Source organism: Strongylocentrotus purpuratus, unplaced genomic scaffold (assembly GCF_000002235.5).
Source record: "Strongylocentrotus purpuratus isolate Spur 01 unplaced genomic scaffold, Spur_5.0 spur5_scaffold_14, whole genome shotgun sequence".
In the NCBI taxonomy this organism is placed as follows: domain Eukaryota; kingdom Metazoa; phylum Echinodermata; class Echinoidea; order Camarodonta; family Strongylocentrotidae; genus Strongylocentrotus; species Strongylocentrotus purpuratus.
The window spans coordinates 8,007,685-8,027,468 of NW_022145599.1; the positions used below are offsets into that span (position 1 = coordinate 8,007,685).

Genomic DNA, 19,784 nt, shown 5'->3' on the forward strand with positions numbered 1-19,784 from the left:
TACACACACACACACACACACACACGATCTTCATTCAACATCCTATCCAAGAGACTACCAACCTTGGTCTGAGAGGCCCTCTCTGACCCGGCCAGGTCGATCATAAAGAGCTTTCCAATCTTGATCTGCTGGCCGGTGCCACGGATCCTGCTCTGCTCCTTGACCGTCACCTGGAGAACGGCATGGGAGCGGGAGGAGGTCTTGTTGGCTGCCGTCGGCTCCTGGGTACGCTCCTTGTTGCCTCGCATCAGCAGGTTCATGATCTGTCGATATTATCAGAAACATGATCTCATTAGAAATTCAGATCACCAGATAATGATGATTTATTTTCACTCTCACTTTTATTTTTCATTTCCAACAGAACAGTGATTTTGACAAGAAATCAGATATATATTCCAATATTGAATAATATAATATATTTTACATGGTTTAAAGTTATAAAATAGAAAGTTAACATAAATATCCAGTAGTATAGTTCTTTTTTAATGACAGAACTGACAACAAAATAGTGACAATGGTCAAAATAATGCTGAAATAAGTAAGCCTGATGTCCAACGATAATGAACCAATTATTATTTATGATTATGGAAATAATGGTTAAGATGGTGATGATTGTGGCTATAGTGATGGTAATTATGATCAGATTATTAAAGTGAAACAATAAAACTCTGCACACAGAACCCACATCAGAATATGGTTGCATGATTGTTTGTGAGCCTACTCGTAAGCGCTTTTACCTCCATTAAGAGTGTATCTTAATAAAAAAATACTAAAATTTCACTTCACAGAAGTAATATTAGAAGCTAACATTTTTAATAAAGTATACTGGCACGGATCCTAAACAGATAAGGCAAAATGTTTTTTGATAATTCAAGTGAATTTCTTACCTCTGTTGTGGAAGTGGTTGAGATCTGTTGGATACCAGCTACTTGAACATTACCCGATGCATCCTCTCTTAAATCTAAGAAACCTGACGATGGGTACAGGAGATCTCGGATCATCTCATTGTAGATCTACAAGTGAATAAACACCATGAATATGACGTGAATATTCAATAATAGTACATGATCGAGGAGGTAATGCTTTATCTTCTCTCCCTACTTGTTGGCTTGGAGACACCTAAAACAGGAGCAAAATAATATTCTTACCAGGAACATCGAAAAATCACCCTTGATCTGTTGTTTAGGATATATTGTACAGAGCTGAATTTTACCAAAACTTTCTTATTCATGACAAAGTTCCTTTGAAACAGGGATATCAATAATTAGATATTATAAATATTTAAACATGCCTGAGACAATGTGGGCAAAAACATCCTCTAATTCCTACATATCCTAATTCTTCAAGAGAGTTTGTTGAAAGGCTTCTTACACGATACTTGTGCATGACAGTGTAGACTGATTTCGCTTCACAGTCCATTTTTTTAGGTGTAAATGATTAAAACGTACTTAATTAAATTCTGAGAAATGGAATTCCCTACTTCAAGTAGGAGTTTACTAATTTTATTTTATCACTACCCAGTGTATGAGCTGATATTTAATATTCAGATATATTTGCAGATAACAGGGTCACAGAAATTTGTGCAAGCTGTTGTTTCCGTCATAATTCAAACAGACTACTTTACATGTACGTTAAATACTTGCACATGTTGCCAACTCATCTGTGTATGTAGCTGAAATTTCGGAACCTGTCTATAGTGACCTCCCGAGGGAAAACAAGAAGGGATCTTTGTCTTCAGGTGGTCTTTGTAGACAGGTTCCTTTAGTACATGTTTTAATTATAGATATGTGGTCACTTAAGCAGGTTTGACTGTAATACCTCATGAAAGAACTAGAACAGCTTATAGTAAAAGGAATTATTGAATCAAGTTTCTCACCTCCAGGTATGACATGGTGACAGAGAAGACCTTCTCTTCTTTCTTAGATTCCATCTCAGTGAAGAGATGATTGAGAGCTCTAGCCATGATACCTGGCTCATCGTCCGTACCAAGCATGGTGTACGTCTTACCAGCACCTGTACAATCACAATGAGAGGAGAGGGAGAGAAATAAAGACTTATTATAATCATAATCATATCAAAAATTTTAAACATAAACAAAATAATGACCATGAACATAATCATAACCATAATCATTTATTCATAATCATACAGGGGTTAAAATTATAATTATGATCAGTCGTAGTCACAGTCATAATCACAGTCATAATTATAATCATAATCATAGCCTTAATCCTAATTAAAAATATGATCATCATCATAGTCAGTCATAATCATAATCATAACCATAATCAAAATCAAAATTCTAATCATAATCAAAATCATAGCTTAGCATAAAGATTATCACAATCATAATCAAAATCAAAATCATAATCATAAACATAATCATCATCATCATCATCATCATCATCATCATCATCATCATCATCATCATCATCATCATCATCATCATCATCATCATCATCATCATCACCTTCATTATTACTATCACGATATTCATCCGATTTCCATGCTACTGTTTTTTTTCTCAGGGGTTGCAATTTGAAATGTTAGGGTCTGCAGGGAATAATTTTCCTGGTATCGCATCGCAATTTGCTATGCATTTTCGCATGACTGCTACACAAAATATCTTTTGTGTAGCAGTTTTCTTCCATAGAAATGTACAGAATTGCATTTGAAATATTTATCCATCGGCTGAAATTGCTAATCAAAAAATTTGAGGAAAATTATTCCCTGGTCTGTAAGCATTTTAATAATGTAAATCTGTATAAAAGTTTAAATTTTGAGGGTCCAGAGAGGGTTCACAAATATGGACACAGAAATACAAGATCTTGTCAAGAAAACTAATAAAGAAATTAAGAAAACAAAACATCTTCAAAAAGCTATCAAGCTTTAAAACAAGCAGACTCCCCACCCCCATTTACACATATTTACTATGATAGTTATCCTATCATCAGGAAAAAAATCATGAAATCATAGTATTGTTATTATTGAAACATGGCATGTATCATGCACATATATTCTTTTTGTAAAGATATACAATCAAAATGATTTTTTAAGTATTGACAAATCTGACTGGTATTTTTTGTTTTACCTGTAGCACTCATATTGGTGTGTACGCCACAGAGCGTTCGTCAGACATAAATTATGAATATTAAAATTGTTATTTGAGAAACATGGCATGTATCACGCACATATTCTTTTCATAAAGATGTGTACAATAAAGATGATGATTTTTTAAGAAATGACAAATCTGACTGGTACTTGTTATTTTACTTGTAGCACGCATATTGGTGTGTACATGTACGTCACAAATCGTTCGTCAGAGTGTTTGTATGACGCAGGTGTACAATTTAAAAAGATAAAAATCACCTGCTTTTTCTTAAACCATAAATATTCATCATTCTACTTAAACCATGGAGAATGAATTACAATCATGCAAGATGATTTGTGCAATCAATCAAGGTCAATTGAAGTTGCGAGATGACCTCTATACCAGAGAAAAACTATGAGGAATGCAAACATAACTTTTCCTAAAAGTTTTATGATTCATTGAGTCTGACAGCCCTACTTATGAGGAAGTTTGAGACATGCTCATGGAACATATTTAGATTGATTATTTGATATGTTTCAATCAGTCAAGATTTAAAAGAGCAGGCACGATACAATGACTTCATGCATCAATTGAAAACTTAATTTTCTTTAATTTGCCTATTTATCTAGTTCGAGTGACATGTCATCCAAGAAAGGCTACTTTCAAATAATGCACCATATTCTTTTGATATATTTCTTGAGAAGAAAATCAGCAACTATCACCAACAAAAAAAGACTAATAACAAGCATTTTCTTTAAGTCATCCATTTTTTTTATTTTAAAAATGAAAACATGCAGAAGGATTAACAATCTTTAAGAATTGTTCCTTCTCACCGCAGGTGGACTACAGGTATATAATATCATGTTGACCGCCCACTCATTCTTGAGGATATGATTTCAATTTAAAAGAAAAAGCGGGGAAACAAGCAATCCATCAAATTATTGGCGAAACATCCGCTCGCTCAAGACGTATTCAGTATTCACCGAGTATGATAAAATCATTCAGCGACTAATCTTCGGTTTGCAACAATACATCTCCACCTGCCTCTCATGATACCAACATTCTCGGGAGAATGTTAACTAGGTGCTAGCAGGTGTTATGTGATTCACAGACGTCATTAATACACCCCCACATTAATCATAATCCACAGAATATGAGAGAGAGAGTAAGAGAGAGAGAGAGAGAGAGAGAGAGTGAGAGAAAGAGGGGATGGAGAGAGAGGGGGGATGGAGAGAGATTGGGGAGGAATGAAGAAAAAATACAGGCGGACAGAAGATGAATAGAGGAAATAATGAGAGCTAGGGATGAAGGAAAAAGAAAGAGAGAAGAGAGGAGAGTAGTTGAAGAGAGAAGAGAGATGACAAGACCAGAGGAGATGACAGGATAAAATAAATAGAAAAAAGACAAGAAATGAGAGAAGAAAGAGGAGATCAAGAGAGAAGACAAGAAAATACAAGATGAAGATGAAAGATGAAAGAGTTCAGAGGAAAGAGATTAAAAAAAGGAAAATGAGAGGAGCTGAGAGAAGATGCAGGACAAAGGAGAGTTGAGGACACAGGGATAGACTAATTAGAGAGGAAGGAAAGGAGAGGAGAGGACAGGAGAGAAAAGATGAGGTTAAAGTGGAGTAGAAAGAGGGGCAAGGAAGAATTGAAGAGGAGATACATGTATAAGGAGACGGGATACACACATCCTTTTAATGAGCTCAAGAAAAAATAGAAAGGCAGAGGAAGAGAGAAAGAGAGATATACTGTACATGTATGTACAGAGAGAGAGAGAGAGAGAGGGGGAAGAAAGGAGAAAGAGAGAGAGAGTGAGGGGGAGAGAGGGGGAAGAAAGGAGAAAGAGAGAGAGAGAGGGGGGGGGGGGAGAGGGGAGAAAGAGAAAGAGACAGAGGTGGAAGATAACAACATGTGGAATTGGTGTGATTAGCTCATGCCTGATTTGAGCAATAACACGCTGGCATGAAAAGAGGGCGATGAAGGCGGCCTTTTCGTATCCCTCCAAACCTTCCATCGATTTTTAACAGGTGATTTAACAGCGACCAAGGATACATGTTTCAATAATGGACAAGAGCGTGGTAGCAAAATGCTTTTGAAATTCAATTTCACAGGCAGATCTTGAATGGACAATCTAAGGATCTGGTTATAATTTTTTTTTCAATTGCTTTCATTTATGTTTGCTGAGTCTGAGTGATGGTTTAAATTTGGTTTCTATTAAAACTGGGTCATAATAATCTTTTCATTATTGATAAGCATCATTCTAGGAGAAAACAATTAGCAAGGAACAAATACAAATTCTACTAAACAAAATTTAATGCACAAGAATTTGTTTTCTTCATTTGAATAGTTCCTGTTGAATTGTATATTTTGTTGTGTTTATGTACCTTATACATGTATGTAATGCTAGTGGAGAACACAGTTTCATATTTTGTAGACCAGAGTGCATTATCAATCTATTCTAATGAGAAAAATTGTTTCTTATCAATGATCAATTTTGGAATTTATATTTCATTCACCTTGTTCTACATGTACATATTTCCTAAGCAAGAACTTCATAAATACACACAAAAATGTCCATACGGCAGCCAAAAGAACATACAATAGAGGTATTTTACAGTAATATAGTCTGGAATGAAACAAATACCGGTATGTATATCTGACAGTGTAGAATCCATACGATCCTTGAAAGAAACAAATCCACAGGAGCTCGTGTTAACTACATGTACAAATAATTATTACACTGATTTAAAGGAACAGTATTTTTCATACATCAAAGACGGGAATCGCAATAGATTGAATACACTCTGGTGGATACAAGGAAAGTAAAAATAAAAATAAAAGTTGTTAAAGTTTTTGTACCTGTTGCTCCATAAGCAAAGACAGTAGCATTGTATCCCTCTGTCACACGCTGTATGAGGTCCTTGGTTGTTACGTCATAGACCTCTGCCTGAAAATACAAATAAATAAAAGAAAAATCTTGATAGGACACAATTTCATTGGTTCCAAACAAATTGTGCAATAGAAGACAAAAAACTATTCTGACAAGGATACCAAGAAAACCTCTATGAAATTTATTTCAAAGGAATGAAAAAGGCCTTTACAAATTACTCTTATATAACTTCTACTGGACTAGTAGATTTGCTTCTTTTGTCAAAAGATTTCATTTAGTTTAATTTATGCCATTAGCTATAATTGCCCAGACAGCAATAATACTATTGGCATGCTGGTATGAATAAACCATTTAATTTCCGCTCTGGCATCGAGGATAGGCTCCAGTGGAGCACTCAAACACTTTCATCATCACATCTTCTATCCCTTGGAGTTGTCATCCTTTTTCATCCAACCAATTCAATACCATCCTGAAACAATACCTCTATCTAGACGTGGTAATATTTGCAGTATCTCCATGGCAACAGAGCCGAGCCAGACAAACGCACTGCTGACTTGCAATCAACTTGATTAAAATGTGATACTACAAAGGCAGCAGATAAAAACGAGTTAGGGGCTCTAGGTTGCTGGCAATTAAAACCAATCAATACCGCTGTATTTTATGATTGCATGAATTCAATAGCCAATATTAGAAAGTGAAAGAATAATAGGTACATACAGAGTGTAAATGTTTCATGACAGAAATCATATTGATTAACTGTTATCAATCAATTTCAAATTGATGTACTTGTCATATATGATACAATGGCAAATGATCGGTATAGAAATTGTATCAACTGGAAACTTTGGTTTTTGTTTCCTCTTTTCCTAATTTTTAAAGGGGAAAATGTAAAGTACTCTGTCAGGTATAACATGGGTTTGAGTATGAATAGGAGGAGCATTCAGGTACCAGAATACATGCATCGATCAAAACGTTATCATTCATCAGTGTAAAAAAAAATGACAATTTTATTTTTGTTGAAGTGTGGCAAATTATCTCTTCTTTTTGTTTCCTATCCATTCACAGGTACCGAAATGCATGTATCGATCAAAATGTAATCATTCATCAGTGTAAAAAATGAAATTAATCTTTTTTTTGAAGTGTGGCAAACTATCTTTTCTTTTTGTTTTCTATCTTAAATAAAGATTTTTTAAATGCATTGCTCCAGTGAAGTAGAACAGATAGTTTGAATAGGCAACTTGATAAAGCCTACCCCCGGATGGTTTTCTTTCATTAATGAACGGATATATGCATGTACATTGTCAATCACCATGGATTAATTCAGTAAAACAAATATAGTGCAACAAATGAGACCTTCAGTGCACATTATGATGGAGAAATACAATATGTTCTCTCTGCCAGCAAAGGTTGTGGTTCAGATTTAATACCTAAATTTAGAATTCATTATGAATAATGTTTACTTGGGATACAAAGTGATGTGCAGACGAAGATAGCATTTGTGTTTGTGAAGCGAGAAGATTACGAGAACAAAAGAAAACTTCATGTTGAAAAGAGGACAAAAATGAAAGGGGGACCTTCTGGTGATTCAGTTTGCCAGCCCCATTCCTGGCAACTTGTAAATGCTCATGGAAGTCACGATAATTAAAACCAAAAAAATGATTTTCATCCTTTGTTTTGTATGATTTGTTCTTCTATGTAAATCTTTTGTATACACTTTGCTTTGCCAAATAAAATAATAATAATAATAATCGGCCAAATGACAGAAGTGTAAAGGCAACAAAGAAGTGAAAAAAATAATGAGATGGGTGGTGGAAGAGAAATTAAATAAAGTTTTGTTTTGTTTTGTTTGTTTTGTTTTAAGATTAGATAATGTAATGCTACTGTACAACAATGCCCCATTGCTGGATGCAAGGTCAAAAGACAGAGAAAATACAGTACATAAACATTGCACCCTCCAGATCTGTTCATTGAGAAAATTAGCTGCCAAATTTAGAAATTTCATTATAAAACGGAACTAAATTTTAGAGAGATGATAGGCAATATACAAGTCAAGGTTTCAAATTGATATTCTCTCTTTTTTTAAATTAAGAGTGTTCTGCTGTCAATTGCAACCTTGAATTTCTCTCTTCTCAAAAAAAAAAATTTTTTGGACAAAAAGGCATATATTTCTTACTGTAGTCAGCATCAGAACTTGTATAATTTCCCTTTCTGAACCCCCTCAGTTATTCATGATCATCCTGTATCACGTTTTCCCCATGCCATTATAATTTTTTGGAAAAAAGAATGGATTTGGGAAATTAATGATTAACAGACTCCATTCTATCATCACGATGCCTCTCCATCTCGCCAGCTGTGTCCATAGCAACCTTCCTCCAACATATTTATTCAGGAGGAGATCGATAAAAACTGTGATGATCTTTATGTGAATGATTCATTATATTCACTCTATACTCTGTTTGATTGAAAAGTGAGGATGACTTTTTGTTTGTTTGGTAACTATGGAAACCAATGGAGAGTTGACAGCTCTTCAATATGAATAAATGGATGTTGTATAATAACTAGTAACTCTGTTCACGTTTAACACATAGAGGTCCACTTTATAGCTGCTGTTTTCTACGCAACGGTGGATTACTGCATTACAGAATTTTCAAAATTAATTAATATCCCTCCCTAAATATACAAGTAGCTCTAACCAAAGGATAATAAAATTGTCGATTTTTTTTTTCCTTCTTCGATGTTTGCCCATTCCATCATCAGTCTGCAATGTACATATTGACAGAGTCACAGATGTGGAACAGAGCTTTTTTTATCCAATCTCCTTTTCATTACAGGCTTTCATCGTCCACTACATTAACCTCTTTTCCCCCGTTTTTTAATCCTTCCTGAAATATTGCTCTATTACATGTACACTGGTTTCAAGGTACAGAGCTTTCAGACTGCTGTTTTTTTACCATTTCCAAATGAATGCCATTTACATTAAAAGGGTTTGGATTATTGGAAGGCAAAAGTGGATTAGTACTTATCCATTCAATGAACTAAAATATATAATATGGATAAAAGGTACTTTCTGGATTTTATGCATTCCCTCAAAGTATTACATCAAAATTGAAAGAAGTTAAAATGAAGGAAAAATTGATTTAAATAACTGGCTTATGTTTATCCAATCAATCTTTAATCTAGGTTATACATATTGACAAAGTCACAGATGCGGAGCAGACGTTTTACCAATTACTCTATCAATCCACTTATCAGTTCTTACTCGCTGTAAATGCATCTATGATCAAAAAGGTAAAATATAAAAACCTGTTGCCTAACATAATAAACACCATATTTGCTCTCTTGTGCAAATTTTCCATTATCCTTGTTTGGGAAAGGAAAATTACTTAAAACTCCAGTTGAATTCACTTCAAGCTGTGTACTGAATAAATACCATTTCTAGTTTTCTACATGTGCCTAATATTGCCCTGGAGCGCCAAACATCTGTTACACTGTTTATTACTTTCGCTCTGTCGTAGATGAATTTATTAGATCATATTTCTATAGACTACAAAAATGTAGAATGCAAGAACTCACATGTAGAAAACAAAACTTTGTCAGTCACACAATGTTTGAAAATTTCATATACTGCAGTCTCACGAATCCACTTGACAACAGACTGAACTAAAAGTTACATTACATCAAAAAGCCACATTCTGTTTTCAGTCGGTTTGGTGGCATGACTGGTGCATACCTGCCAATCTTTCATGGCAAAAGTTAGAAATTTCTCAAAGCAAAATTAAGATTTAGTCTATCTTGTTTACTTTTCACACAGAATAATTTAGAAAAAGAGAGGAATATAATAAGGTTTAAAACAATAACTTGAAAGTCCCAAACATAGGAATAATTCCTCCAATTGGAATAATTGTCAGCTACATTGTATGCTGGTGTATGAGCATATTGCCATTCTACAGTGTACATACATTTACATGAAGATCTTAAAATATTGAATACTTTCATCAACATCAAGGGTGGTAGGGTACATGTGTAGCTCTAGGCAGTGGCATAGTGTCAGTGGGTCAAGATTTTGAAGGGGGTTATCATATTAGCATTAGGAAGGGAGAGCCACTGATCTATACTCAAATTCATTTTTTTAAACGCTTTTTCATCTTTCATTTTTTCATTTTTCATTATTCATTTTTCATTTTTTTTTTTTTTTTTTTTTTTTTTTTTGGGGGGGGGGGGGATTGATTGGGGGCGTATGACAGCCTGGCTACGCCACTGACGATAGGGACAAATGACAAAGCGCCATACCTGTGTACTAGTTTCATCAAACGCCCTGTCAAAGACATAGTGCCTCTCTCTGGATCTCTTGGCCCTGAGGACATCATCTGGGTCATCTGTCGGATCTCTCAAGATAACAATCTGTGGATAAGAGATGAGAAATAAAGTCGGTTTAGTCTACAATATTCTTATTCACATTACCTGTAATTACACTGCAACAACAAAATGTCAAATTTTGTTCACATCCCGGGGTTTCGCCGTTAGTTGCTTCCGGCAAACACACACAAAAAAAAATCACAATAGAAAAATCCACCTCTGGAGTGTGGTATTTTTAACCGCCTGCTGAAGTTTCACCAATTTTTGCAGTGTAAATGCAAACTTTGGTCAGACACCTACCAATCTTTGCGACTCTCCTCCCGGATAGTTGAGTTCTGTTGCAGAGGGCGCTACACAAAATAATTTTTTTTGTGAGATAATGAAAAACTGAGTGTCAAATTTGAAAGAACATAATATTTAAATGACAAAATCATCTTTGTTTGATCAAAATCGGTTCAGAGACGGCTGAAATATAACGATTTCTAATACTTGTGTACCACCACAAATATTAGATATTTTGAAAAATTTGAAAAAAACCGTTGAAAAAATGACATAACGCCTTGCACGTCTTTTTTAAGCCAATGACGATGTTGGCTTTTTTGTTGGCCTTTTCGTGTTGCTTATATTACCCACAACTAGCCGGCTCATGTATTGTTATTTTTGATTGAATAATTAATTAACGGTCACCTTGTTTTTTTGAAAGTGGAGCTGAATTGGTATGATCGTATTGGCTAAATTTCACATATTTTGGGGTCTAAAATTATCTTATAGCAATTTTAGGTTCTAAAAGGGCACTAAAAATGTCATAGATAAGAAAAGAGCAATAACCATGAACTTTGAAGGCATTTACGATCTGAAAATAGAACTCAACTATCCCTTTAAGTGCTAATGCATGGTAGTAAAAAACAAATTGTGTTCATCCGTGATCCCATATTTGCTCTGGCAGCAATTGCTCTGGGATTTACATGTATTTCATCAAAATATAGGGTTAGGGTTACTATTGGATTTGAAGTTACATGTACATGTACATGTAGGTTTAGGGTTAGGGCTAGGTATAGAGTTGGGTTCAGGCTTGAAGCTGCAACCATTCATCCAAAATAAATGTAACACTGTCTGCTCAAAGTCAGGGTATTAACATCTTTCTGGCTCTCTTCCAGAGAATATGCCGAATCAACTACTTGTCCAAAAGAATCAATTATTCTGCATAGAGTACAGATGTACTTCAAAAATAGAGTATCACCCCAGGCATGTACACACAAAAGATAAGAGACAAATGAACGCTGAAGAGCAATTACTGAAGAGCAATACTTGATGCATGCACAAACAAAAGATAAGAGACAACGATGCTTTGTATATATTTGAATTAGTCCCAGCAAAGGTGAAAAGGTAAATAGTGTAGACCTATACATGTAGCTGTAAAAGAAGCTTGAAGCTTGACGATAACGAATTAATTTGGACAAAATGCAAGATTAACACTACACTATTCAGATTTACATGTACAATAAATATGCATACCAGGCATTTGAATGAAAAAAGATAAGAGACAAAAAATATTGTGCTAATCAACCTGCTTTTCTTATTTACTCATTTCTCATTGTTTTCATGACAGTTACCATATTATACATGTACAGTGTACATGCACATGTGTAGATTTCACCCCCTTCTCTTTCTGTCTCTGCCTCCCCCTCCCCCATCTAGTCCACCTCTTTCTTCCTCTCTCTGTGTCTCTTTGGTAATTCATATTCAATGGATTCAATTCAACAACAACAAATTCTTCTTTGCATCTAATTTTCATCAAACAAATTAAAATGGCCATCGATCAATCATCCTTGCACAAAATTGTATGATAAATATATTTTTTCAATCACTTGGTACTTGGTACTTGGTACTTGGTAGGATTCCTCCAAAAGACGCCGTAAAGGTGTTTAAACTGGAGGTGTGTCGTTGTGTGCGGCCACCAACTTAAGGTGCTGGTTTTAAGTTGGTTTTAAGCGCAGATTTCAACGTATTTAAGGAAGGTTGGGCTACAATTGAGGGAGAAAGACTGTTCCAGTCCCTAACTGTCCTTGGGAAGAATGAGTAAGCGTATGCGTCCGTCCTGACTTTGTTGATATAGAATTGTTGGTCATGGCCCCGTCTTGTTCGTTCTACCTTGGGTGAGATGTAATTCTTGTAGTTGATGGATATTAATAAATTGTGACGTCAATGTATATGTATGATCATCACAAACAATATCTTTACAATTAATGTACATGTACACCTTGCAAATTCATTCGTTTTGTAGTAACAAAAAAATTACCGGTAAGTCGCAAACCAACAAATACCATAAAAACTACCACAAAAATATGAGAAAAAACTGTCAGAGATTATATACAGTACATTAGGTCATATAGAGCTTTTTTTTTTATATAGACATTCATCATGCAATGCACTTCAGTCAAATCTGAAAATCAACAGTTTAAAATTATTTTTCTTTGTACAAGTATTAGCATTTCTTGTCATATTACAGTGATTGTTTAATGTTGATCATACCCAAGAGCATTTCATCATCAAGAGCATTACAAATGTTAAAAAAATGAAATTACATTTTGATGAACAGTTACACCGTTCGAAATTGCATGATAATGAACTCATTAGCAAAAGTGACTGATCAGTGGTCTCCAGTGACTCATTTACATATTATTTATACAGCCATTAAAAATTACCTTGTGACTCATTATTAGTCAATAATGCTAGTAAAAGTTTAAAACAAGATTGATACCATGATACTAATAAGCATTTAAAATGTAAAATGATACACAATGAATCATAAGCTGGAACTTGGAAGTCACTAAATATTTCTTTGGTTCTCAATTTTTTAAAACATGTTTACATCTACTCATGACAGGAATACAACATAAGAACAAAGTGAATGACATATTCATAGCTAGTTTCATGAAATGGCGTACATGTAATGCTATATTTAAGCCTAGAAACAAATACCAATATTTGCAAATCCAGGGACAAAATAATGACACAGGCATGAATAATTAAGTAGTAATGGCAAAACCACCAAATTGACATGCACAAAACTAACGCGCTGTAATACCAATTATACAAAAGCGATTTGTTCACGGCCATCTGTACTTGTTTTCTACATCTCTGCATTGAATTGACATGGCAGCCTAGAGCTATTTTCATACTTGATTAAAAAGGATGAAAGGCCTGTGTCATTGTTACCTAGTGATCCACAATCGATTGGCTAACGGGCATCACTCATTCTACTGACCAGGGCTGACCAGTGCTGACCAGTGCTGACCATTCAGGTCTATAGAGCTGGACAAGATGAGGATCGGGTAAAATCAATGACATTCCATTCACGTGTTGTAAGGACTTATTGACTGACCACAGCAAAATGGCCGACAAATTTGTTTCTTAAGTCAGTCCAGGGCACATTGGCTACCCTGTTAATACTGACCCCACAAAAAACATTTATCTTTCATGTCATCATCTTCTTCTCTTTTTTTTTCTTCCTTCTTCTCCCTTTTTCCTTCTTCTTCTCTTTCTTCTCCTTCTTCTCTTTCTTCCTCTTCTTACACTGTATGTGGCTCTTCCTCCCTTTCTTCCGCTTCTTCTTCTTCTCCTTCATTTTCTTATTCTTCAAAAAAGTATGTGGCAATGCTGCTTTAATAATACAGACCACATCATTATTCTATACTGTCCATATGATATCCTTCTCAATTAATTTCCATATTCAAGTAGCCTAGTATTCCACTTAAAAGGAGTTACAGAACTATGAAATATTAAACCTGTACATGTACTCTCCCAAAATTGAATTCTATGTGAATCTATTTTCAGTTTCAAGGGCTCAAACAAAATAAATCAATCTTTTCAAAAGTAGCAAATATCTTTATTAGCTCTGTTTTCAGTAACCTTAAAAAAACTTCATACTGTGTATGTACAGTATGTACAGATGGAGAAACACTGTTGAAAACTGTAGGGTAAAAATCATTTAGCTTTTTGTTTTTTAAATGGTTAGAAACCATATAAGTTCTTGACAGTCATGATAAACTGTTCAAGTTAGTTTTATTGCATTTTCAACTGTTGAAGGTTTCCAGTTAGATGACAATATTATATAGGCCTTGTGCACTAAAAAGTCATGGAACTCTTCTACGTGTACTGTTTATAGTTCACTCAATATCTTTTTTATTCTATCTTCAGTGGTTTTATCATCCTTGTTCTGGATATTATTAATTCATGGATGTCCTTCAAGAAGTACGTGGATTCGAGGAAGCCTTCCCCTTCTAACCTCAGGAATTCAATGGCTGGCTAAGAAGGCAACTTACCCATTGTGTTTCACCCTGGATTAATCAGTGGGATTGAGACATGGGCTAGGTCAAACTTGAATGGGGCTGCCTACTACCTGCTGTAAATGAAAGCTCTATTGATCACCAACCGTAGGGGGGCTTTGGTACAATGAGCTCAAGCCTCAAGGACCCAATGTTGTCAACAATTCAGACAAAAAAAAGTCACAAACGAGCTTCATCATGTGATGTGGAAAGCAAGGTGGGATAAGAGGAAGATCATTGGGTTTATTGGCTTTAGGAAAATAGGGACAATGTGACTATCATCATACATGGACAAAAACTTCATAAATCAATACAGGAAGAGTTTTTTTTACTCATTTTTTAAAATCAAGTTATATATCTCTTGCTAAGTACTAAACACGGTTTGTTCCCGTTTCTCTGCATGCAAGTTATAAACTTCAACTTTCTTAAACTTCATTTTTGCTTAGAAGCCTTAAAAGATTAATCATAGTACAGTACATATCAGGTAAATCAGGTACATGTACATGTATATTTGAACTTTCAATACATGCAAATTGGCAACATTTTAATATATATCTCATTTTGCTGAAAAGTCCTGAAAAAAAATTGAATAGTAATTGCTCATTGCTAAATTTTCATATTAAATTTTTATTTTATTTCCCTAAATTTCAATAATTTTTTGAAGTATCGTACATATAATTACTGACACAAAGCCAAAAGGATTTAGAAATAAAGTGGAAGAAATGAAAAGTGTTATCTGGACTTCCTACATGTACATTTGCGTATTTGTACAAAACAAATACAGGTACCGGTACATGTACAAGGTAAAGCAAAATGAGAGAAAAATCCCCCTTTTAGTTTGCTTTTAGTATTTATACAGTCTCAAGCTCCAAATCCAAAGTGCTTGTACAGACCTCCTGATGAATAGGAAATCCAATCAATCAATCTGCATTCTATAAACCTCTGACATTCCACTGATCATGGTGTACAGTAGTCATAGTGATCACATGTGCATCAAAATCCATCTATGATATATGCCATTCAATATTGAATATTTGATTAGAAAAGCTTTCGGCAATAAAGTGCAGTGTGAATGACTGATAAACCTTATCGTGAACAGCACAGCTAACTTGTAATAAGCACAGACTAAATGTCAAATTTTATGAACAATATTTTATATATTAATTTGTCATCATGTACTCTAAAACAAAATTAATTTCATGTGGCTTTCAATAAATCAGTATTGGCCTTTCCAACCCTTTTTATGCTATCTAGGCAGTTTTAATATTCCATTTTTGTTTTATCAGTTATTATAAACTTATTGAAATAAAGTTTTACTATACATGTAAACTTGTTGTTTTTTAACATAAAAAAAGAGCACATGAATTGTGAAGTCTGATACCCTTGAAAAAGTAATTGTTTCCACAAGATGAACCCAGAAGAGAAACTCTGGTTAAAACTTGTCTTATCATTTTTTTTTGGTGACACATAAATGTTTGGAAACTTGGTGACACTGTGAAGATTTTTCACTCTGTAACAGTGTTTACAGAGCACAAAATTATGGGCTGGGCTAAACTGTCAGACTACTCTGTTTATAACTTTACAAAGATACATGTATGTTGTGTGGTTTTCTGCACATAAAGACAAACATCAGTAATTTTGATAACATTTTCTTTCTCTGTGTGCAATCATCATGCAGATTCACATACTTAACATGTGGTTGAGGATTCAACCCATAATGTGTACATTAAATAAAAATGTATCGCCTTTACTCCATGATAAATGTACCAGATAACATCGTAAAAGTGGCTAATTCAATGATGTATCTGATATTAAGCCTACTTTAAGGGATACAAATTATCTGTATTTCCTTTGGATACCCTTGGCAAAGAGTGTTTGTTTCACCAAAGTATGCAAACATAGCAAATGTACACTACCATAAAACAAAATATTAATCGGTGAGCACACATTTTATGAATCCTACAAAATCAACAATAAATGCAATTTCTCAAAAAATGCAGGCATAGCACAGGAAATGAAAAATAATTGTAATAACCCTATGGTTAACTCATGTCACAGGAAATGATTGCAGAAACAAGAGTACACAGGGCTTTAAATTAATCCAAGGCCGTGGCCGTGGATGCCCCTTTGATTGGCCTCAATGCCCCTCTCATTGGCCTTGGAGATTTTTTGTGCCCTTTCCAATTCTTCCTATTTGTGCTGTAATATACATGTAGGAATGTGCCCTACAGAAAAGTGGCCTTGCCCTAAAAATACTGAAATTTAAGGCCTGAGTACATTTACATGTATATCATCTGTTGAGCACCAGAAGGTCATTGTGTATGACACGATATTAAAAATTAATGCCCTTCTGGCTCTGAGCAGAGTATGATCAAGGTTAGAATGTTTTTTTTCTTCTTTCTTTTCTTCTTTCTTTTCTTCTGCTACTTACACTATCTTCCACTGCGTGAGCCACAAGATTGGAGCCTCTCTCAGCTTCCATAGGAGTCAACGGCCGGATCCGAAGGGCAACCTTTGTCATAGAAAAAAAAACAAAGCAAAGTATTATTTTTAACTTTATTCATAATGCATAGCAAAAGTTGAATCATACAACACAATCATTTGTTTATACTGGTCCACAAACAGAAAGAGTTTACGACTCTCTATGTTACTACTTTGCTGTGGCAGGACTTAAATGTTTTCATCTAATAAAAATTTAAGAGCTTGGTAATTTGGAAGATAGAAATGCACATTATGTCATCAAGACAATGAAAATTAATTTAGAAGTAGTTTCATACAGAACTATTTCAATGTCTATTTCATCTTAGTTATTGAACTATTTCAATATCTATGGGTAGGCCTATGATTTTTTTTAGATTTTTTTGTAATTTTCTCACTTCAATTTGATTTTCCGTCTAGTGTGGAAGCCAAATGTGAATAATTTACTTGTCTTATAACCAAGAAATAATTCACAAAATAATTGTTAAGGTGCAATGTAGTACGGTAATATAACATGTATTGTTTCATACTGTATATGATTTAGTTTAGTCAATGTTTAACAATACAGCAATCTGTAACTAAAATAAGATGAACAAAATTACAAAAAAAGGGTGTTAAAGGCACAAGAGGTAAATATGTACATGTATAAAGGGGAAAAGATACTTTACCCCTCAGGATAAACAAGTCATGGTTTTAGCAGTTATTTAATTTAAGGGCTCTTTTTCAATCCAATATGCTCTCAGCTCATAATGGTATCAAAATAATAAAAGCATGTACTGTACATTCTGTACTCCAGATGAAAACCAGATGAAGCTAAATGTACTGTACATGTACAGTCAGAGGGCTGTATGAAAGCTGCTTCTTCTTCTTCTTCTTCTTGATTTGTTTTTGTTTGGCAATCAGTCACAGTTGACTATTTTTGCCACACACTACTTTATGAATTATTTATACATAGATCTATGTACAATTTCATGTCATAAATGACCATTTTTAGGATTCTTTCTCTTTCTATCCCCTTTCCTTCCTCTTTTTTTCTTTTTTTTCTTTTTATACCCTATAACTTTTTTTTTCTTTTTTTTTTAGAGAAAATTCAATAAATTAAAATTTTTGGATCAGCATCAATTTTGGATCTGCATCAGCTACTTCAAGACAATAGTTCAGGCTTTAATTTTGAGTGCCAGCGGCAAATTACAGACATGCAATATATAACTTTCAGATAGGTATAGTATTTCTTACGAATCAACAAAGTGAAATCATCCCTGAATCCTTCGGTCTATTGTTTCACCAATCGGGTGGTGAGTAGAATATGAACAGTAGGTAAATGGCATTGATGGCAATAAGACTACCGTGATTAGGCCTAGTCATTGCTTGTCATACAACAAACAAAGCCTTAACTGAGATATTAAAAGGAAAAAGGAAAAGGAGAAAATGGGTTGTGAAATGTTTAGGTGTGCAGCAGTGCAGAAGTGAAAATGATACAAAATTGAGAGCAGTTTAATACTCACCATCAACTGGTTTTCCTTCCACTCACTTTTGCTAGCCATTTTGCACTGGCTAGCAGAATATTTTCTCTGTGCAAGATTCCAATTCTCTTGTTTCAAATGTTTAATAAATAGTTCATGTTGTTGTCAGTGTTATTTGGAGTAACTCCGGGTCTGAAGTTGTACTCCTTGGTCCATATAAAAGTGCTTTCATGCAAAATGACAGCCATCTCGATGATAAAAAACAAAAGCCAAGGAGAGTTTCTGGGGGTGGTCGCCGCTCACGGCGATGATGGGGGCATCTTCGCCACCGACTACGGCATCGTTCCGTTTTTATCAACACTGAGCTGTGTGGCAGAGAAAATAAAACACAATATCTTATTACTGCATAATCTAGTCTTACAAACTACTGTTCAAATCATCGGGGTCACAAGTGTGCCGTGATAATGAATAAAAAGAAAGAAGCTGACTGAATAAAACATTGCGATGGGATGGCTGTCGGCCGATGCCTCAGCTTGCCTGGTTTACTGACGTCCCCACTCCCGTGCTGAGCTACCCCGAGCTCTGGGGATCGATGCGGCTAGAATAAGCTGTATGCACGAAGAGCCAACCCGACTTTCCAAAATTATCCCCGTCAAATGAAACGCAAAATTAAAACAATAATAACATTGCTCCGGCGAAGTACCTATTAAAGCTTGTAAATTTTAAATCCAGAAAGTTGAATATCCTGTTGATTGGTCAAAATATCACATTCTGGCGCCGTCATTTGCGTTTTCCTGGCCAGTCTCATTTACTTTTTTCCCTTGGAACTGTGGTTTTGCGAACGTGCTGCTGGCTATAGCTCGATCAGATCAGCTCAGCAGCGCAGACGAACGCGCGCGTATGAGCATCTTATGCATGCAGCAGTTTGTTTACGATTTTACGTCCATCCTCCATTTACGCTATTATGTTTCATGTAGTATTTCACTCTTAATTCTGAAATTCAAGTATATTTCACATTCTCTTCGATACATTTCAATACCTTAGTTGTGAAAGTATTCTCGAAGTAGCAACTTTTTGATCGCAATAATGTCATTATTTACATTTAATGATTGCATTACGTAATCTTTACTGCCATGACAACTGTATACAAATGTGCGTGCGTGCCCCACAGAACTG

The 19,784-nt window shown here is 34.8% G+C and overlaps 1 protein-coding gene across 2 annotated transcripts in view; it reads right to left on the reverse strand.

Moving 5' to 3' along the window:
- The window catches only part of LOC756332 (kinesin-like protein KIF19), a 37,377-nt gene extending 17,919 nt beyond the window's left edge, over nucleotides 1-19,458 (reverse strand). The window contains exons 1-8 of one of the 2 annotated variants that reach the window (XM_030984107.1): nucleotides 19,312-19,458; nucleotides 18,651-18,973; nucleotides 17,099-17,179; nucleotides 10,274-10,384; nucleotides 5,953-6,040; nucleotides 1,877-2,013; nucleotides 888-1,013; nucleotides 63-263 (exon numbers count right to left, since the gene is read on the reverse strand). In XM_030984107.1, coding sequence (XP_030839967.1) covers nucleotides 63-263; nucleotides 888-1,013; nucleotides 1,877-2,013; nucleotides 5,953-6,040; nucleotides 10,274-10,384; nucleotides 17,099-17,179; nucleotides 18,651-18,689 — 783 coding nt within the window. In that variant the 5' untranslated portion in view covers nucleotides 18,690-18,973; nucleotides 19,312-19,458. Of the gene's footprint in view, nucleotides 1-62; nucleotides 264-887; nucleotides 1,014-1,876; nucleotides 2,014-5,952; nucleotides 6,041-10,273; nucleotides 10,385-17,098; nucleotides 17,180-18,650 lie in introns of both variants that reach the window. The other variant, XM_030984106.1, reaches the window with a different exon arrangement.
- Between the last annotated feature and the right edge of the window lie 326 nt (nucleotides 19,459-19,784).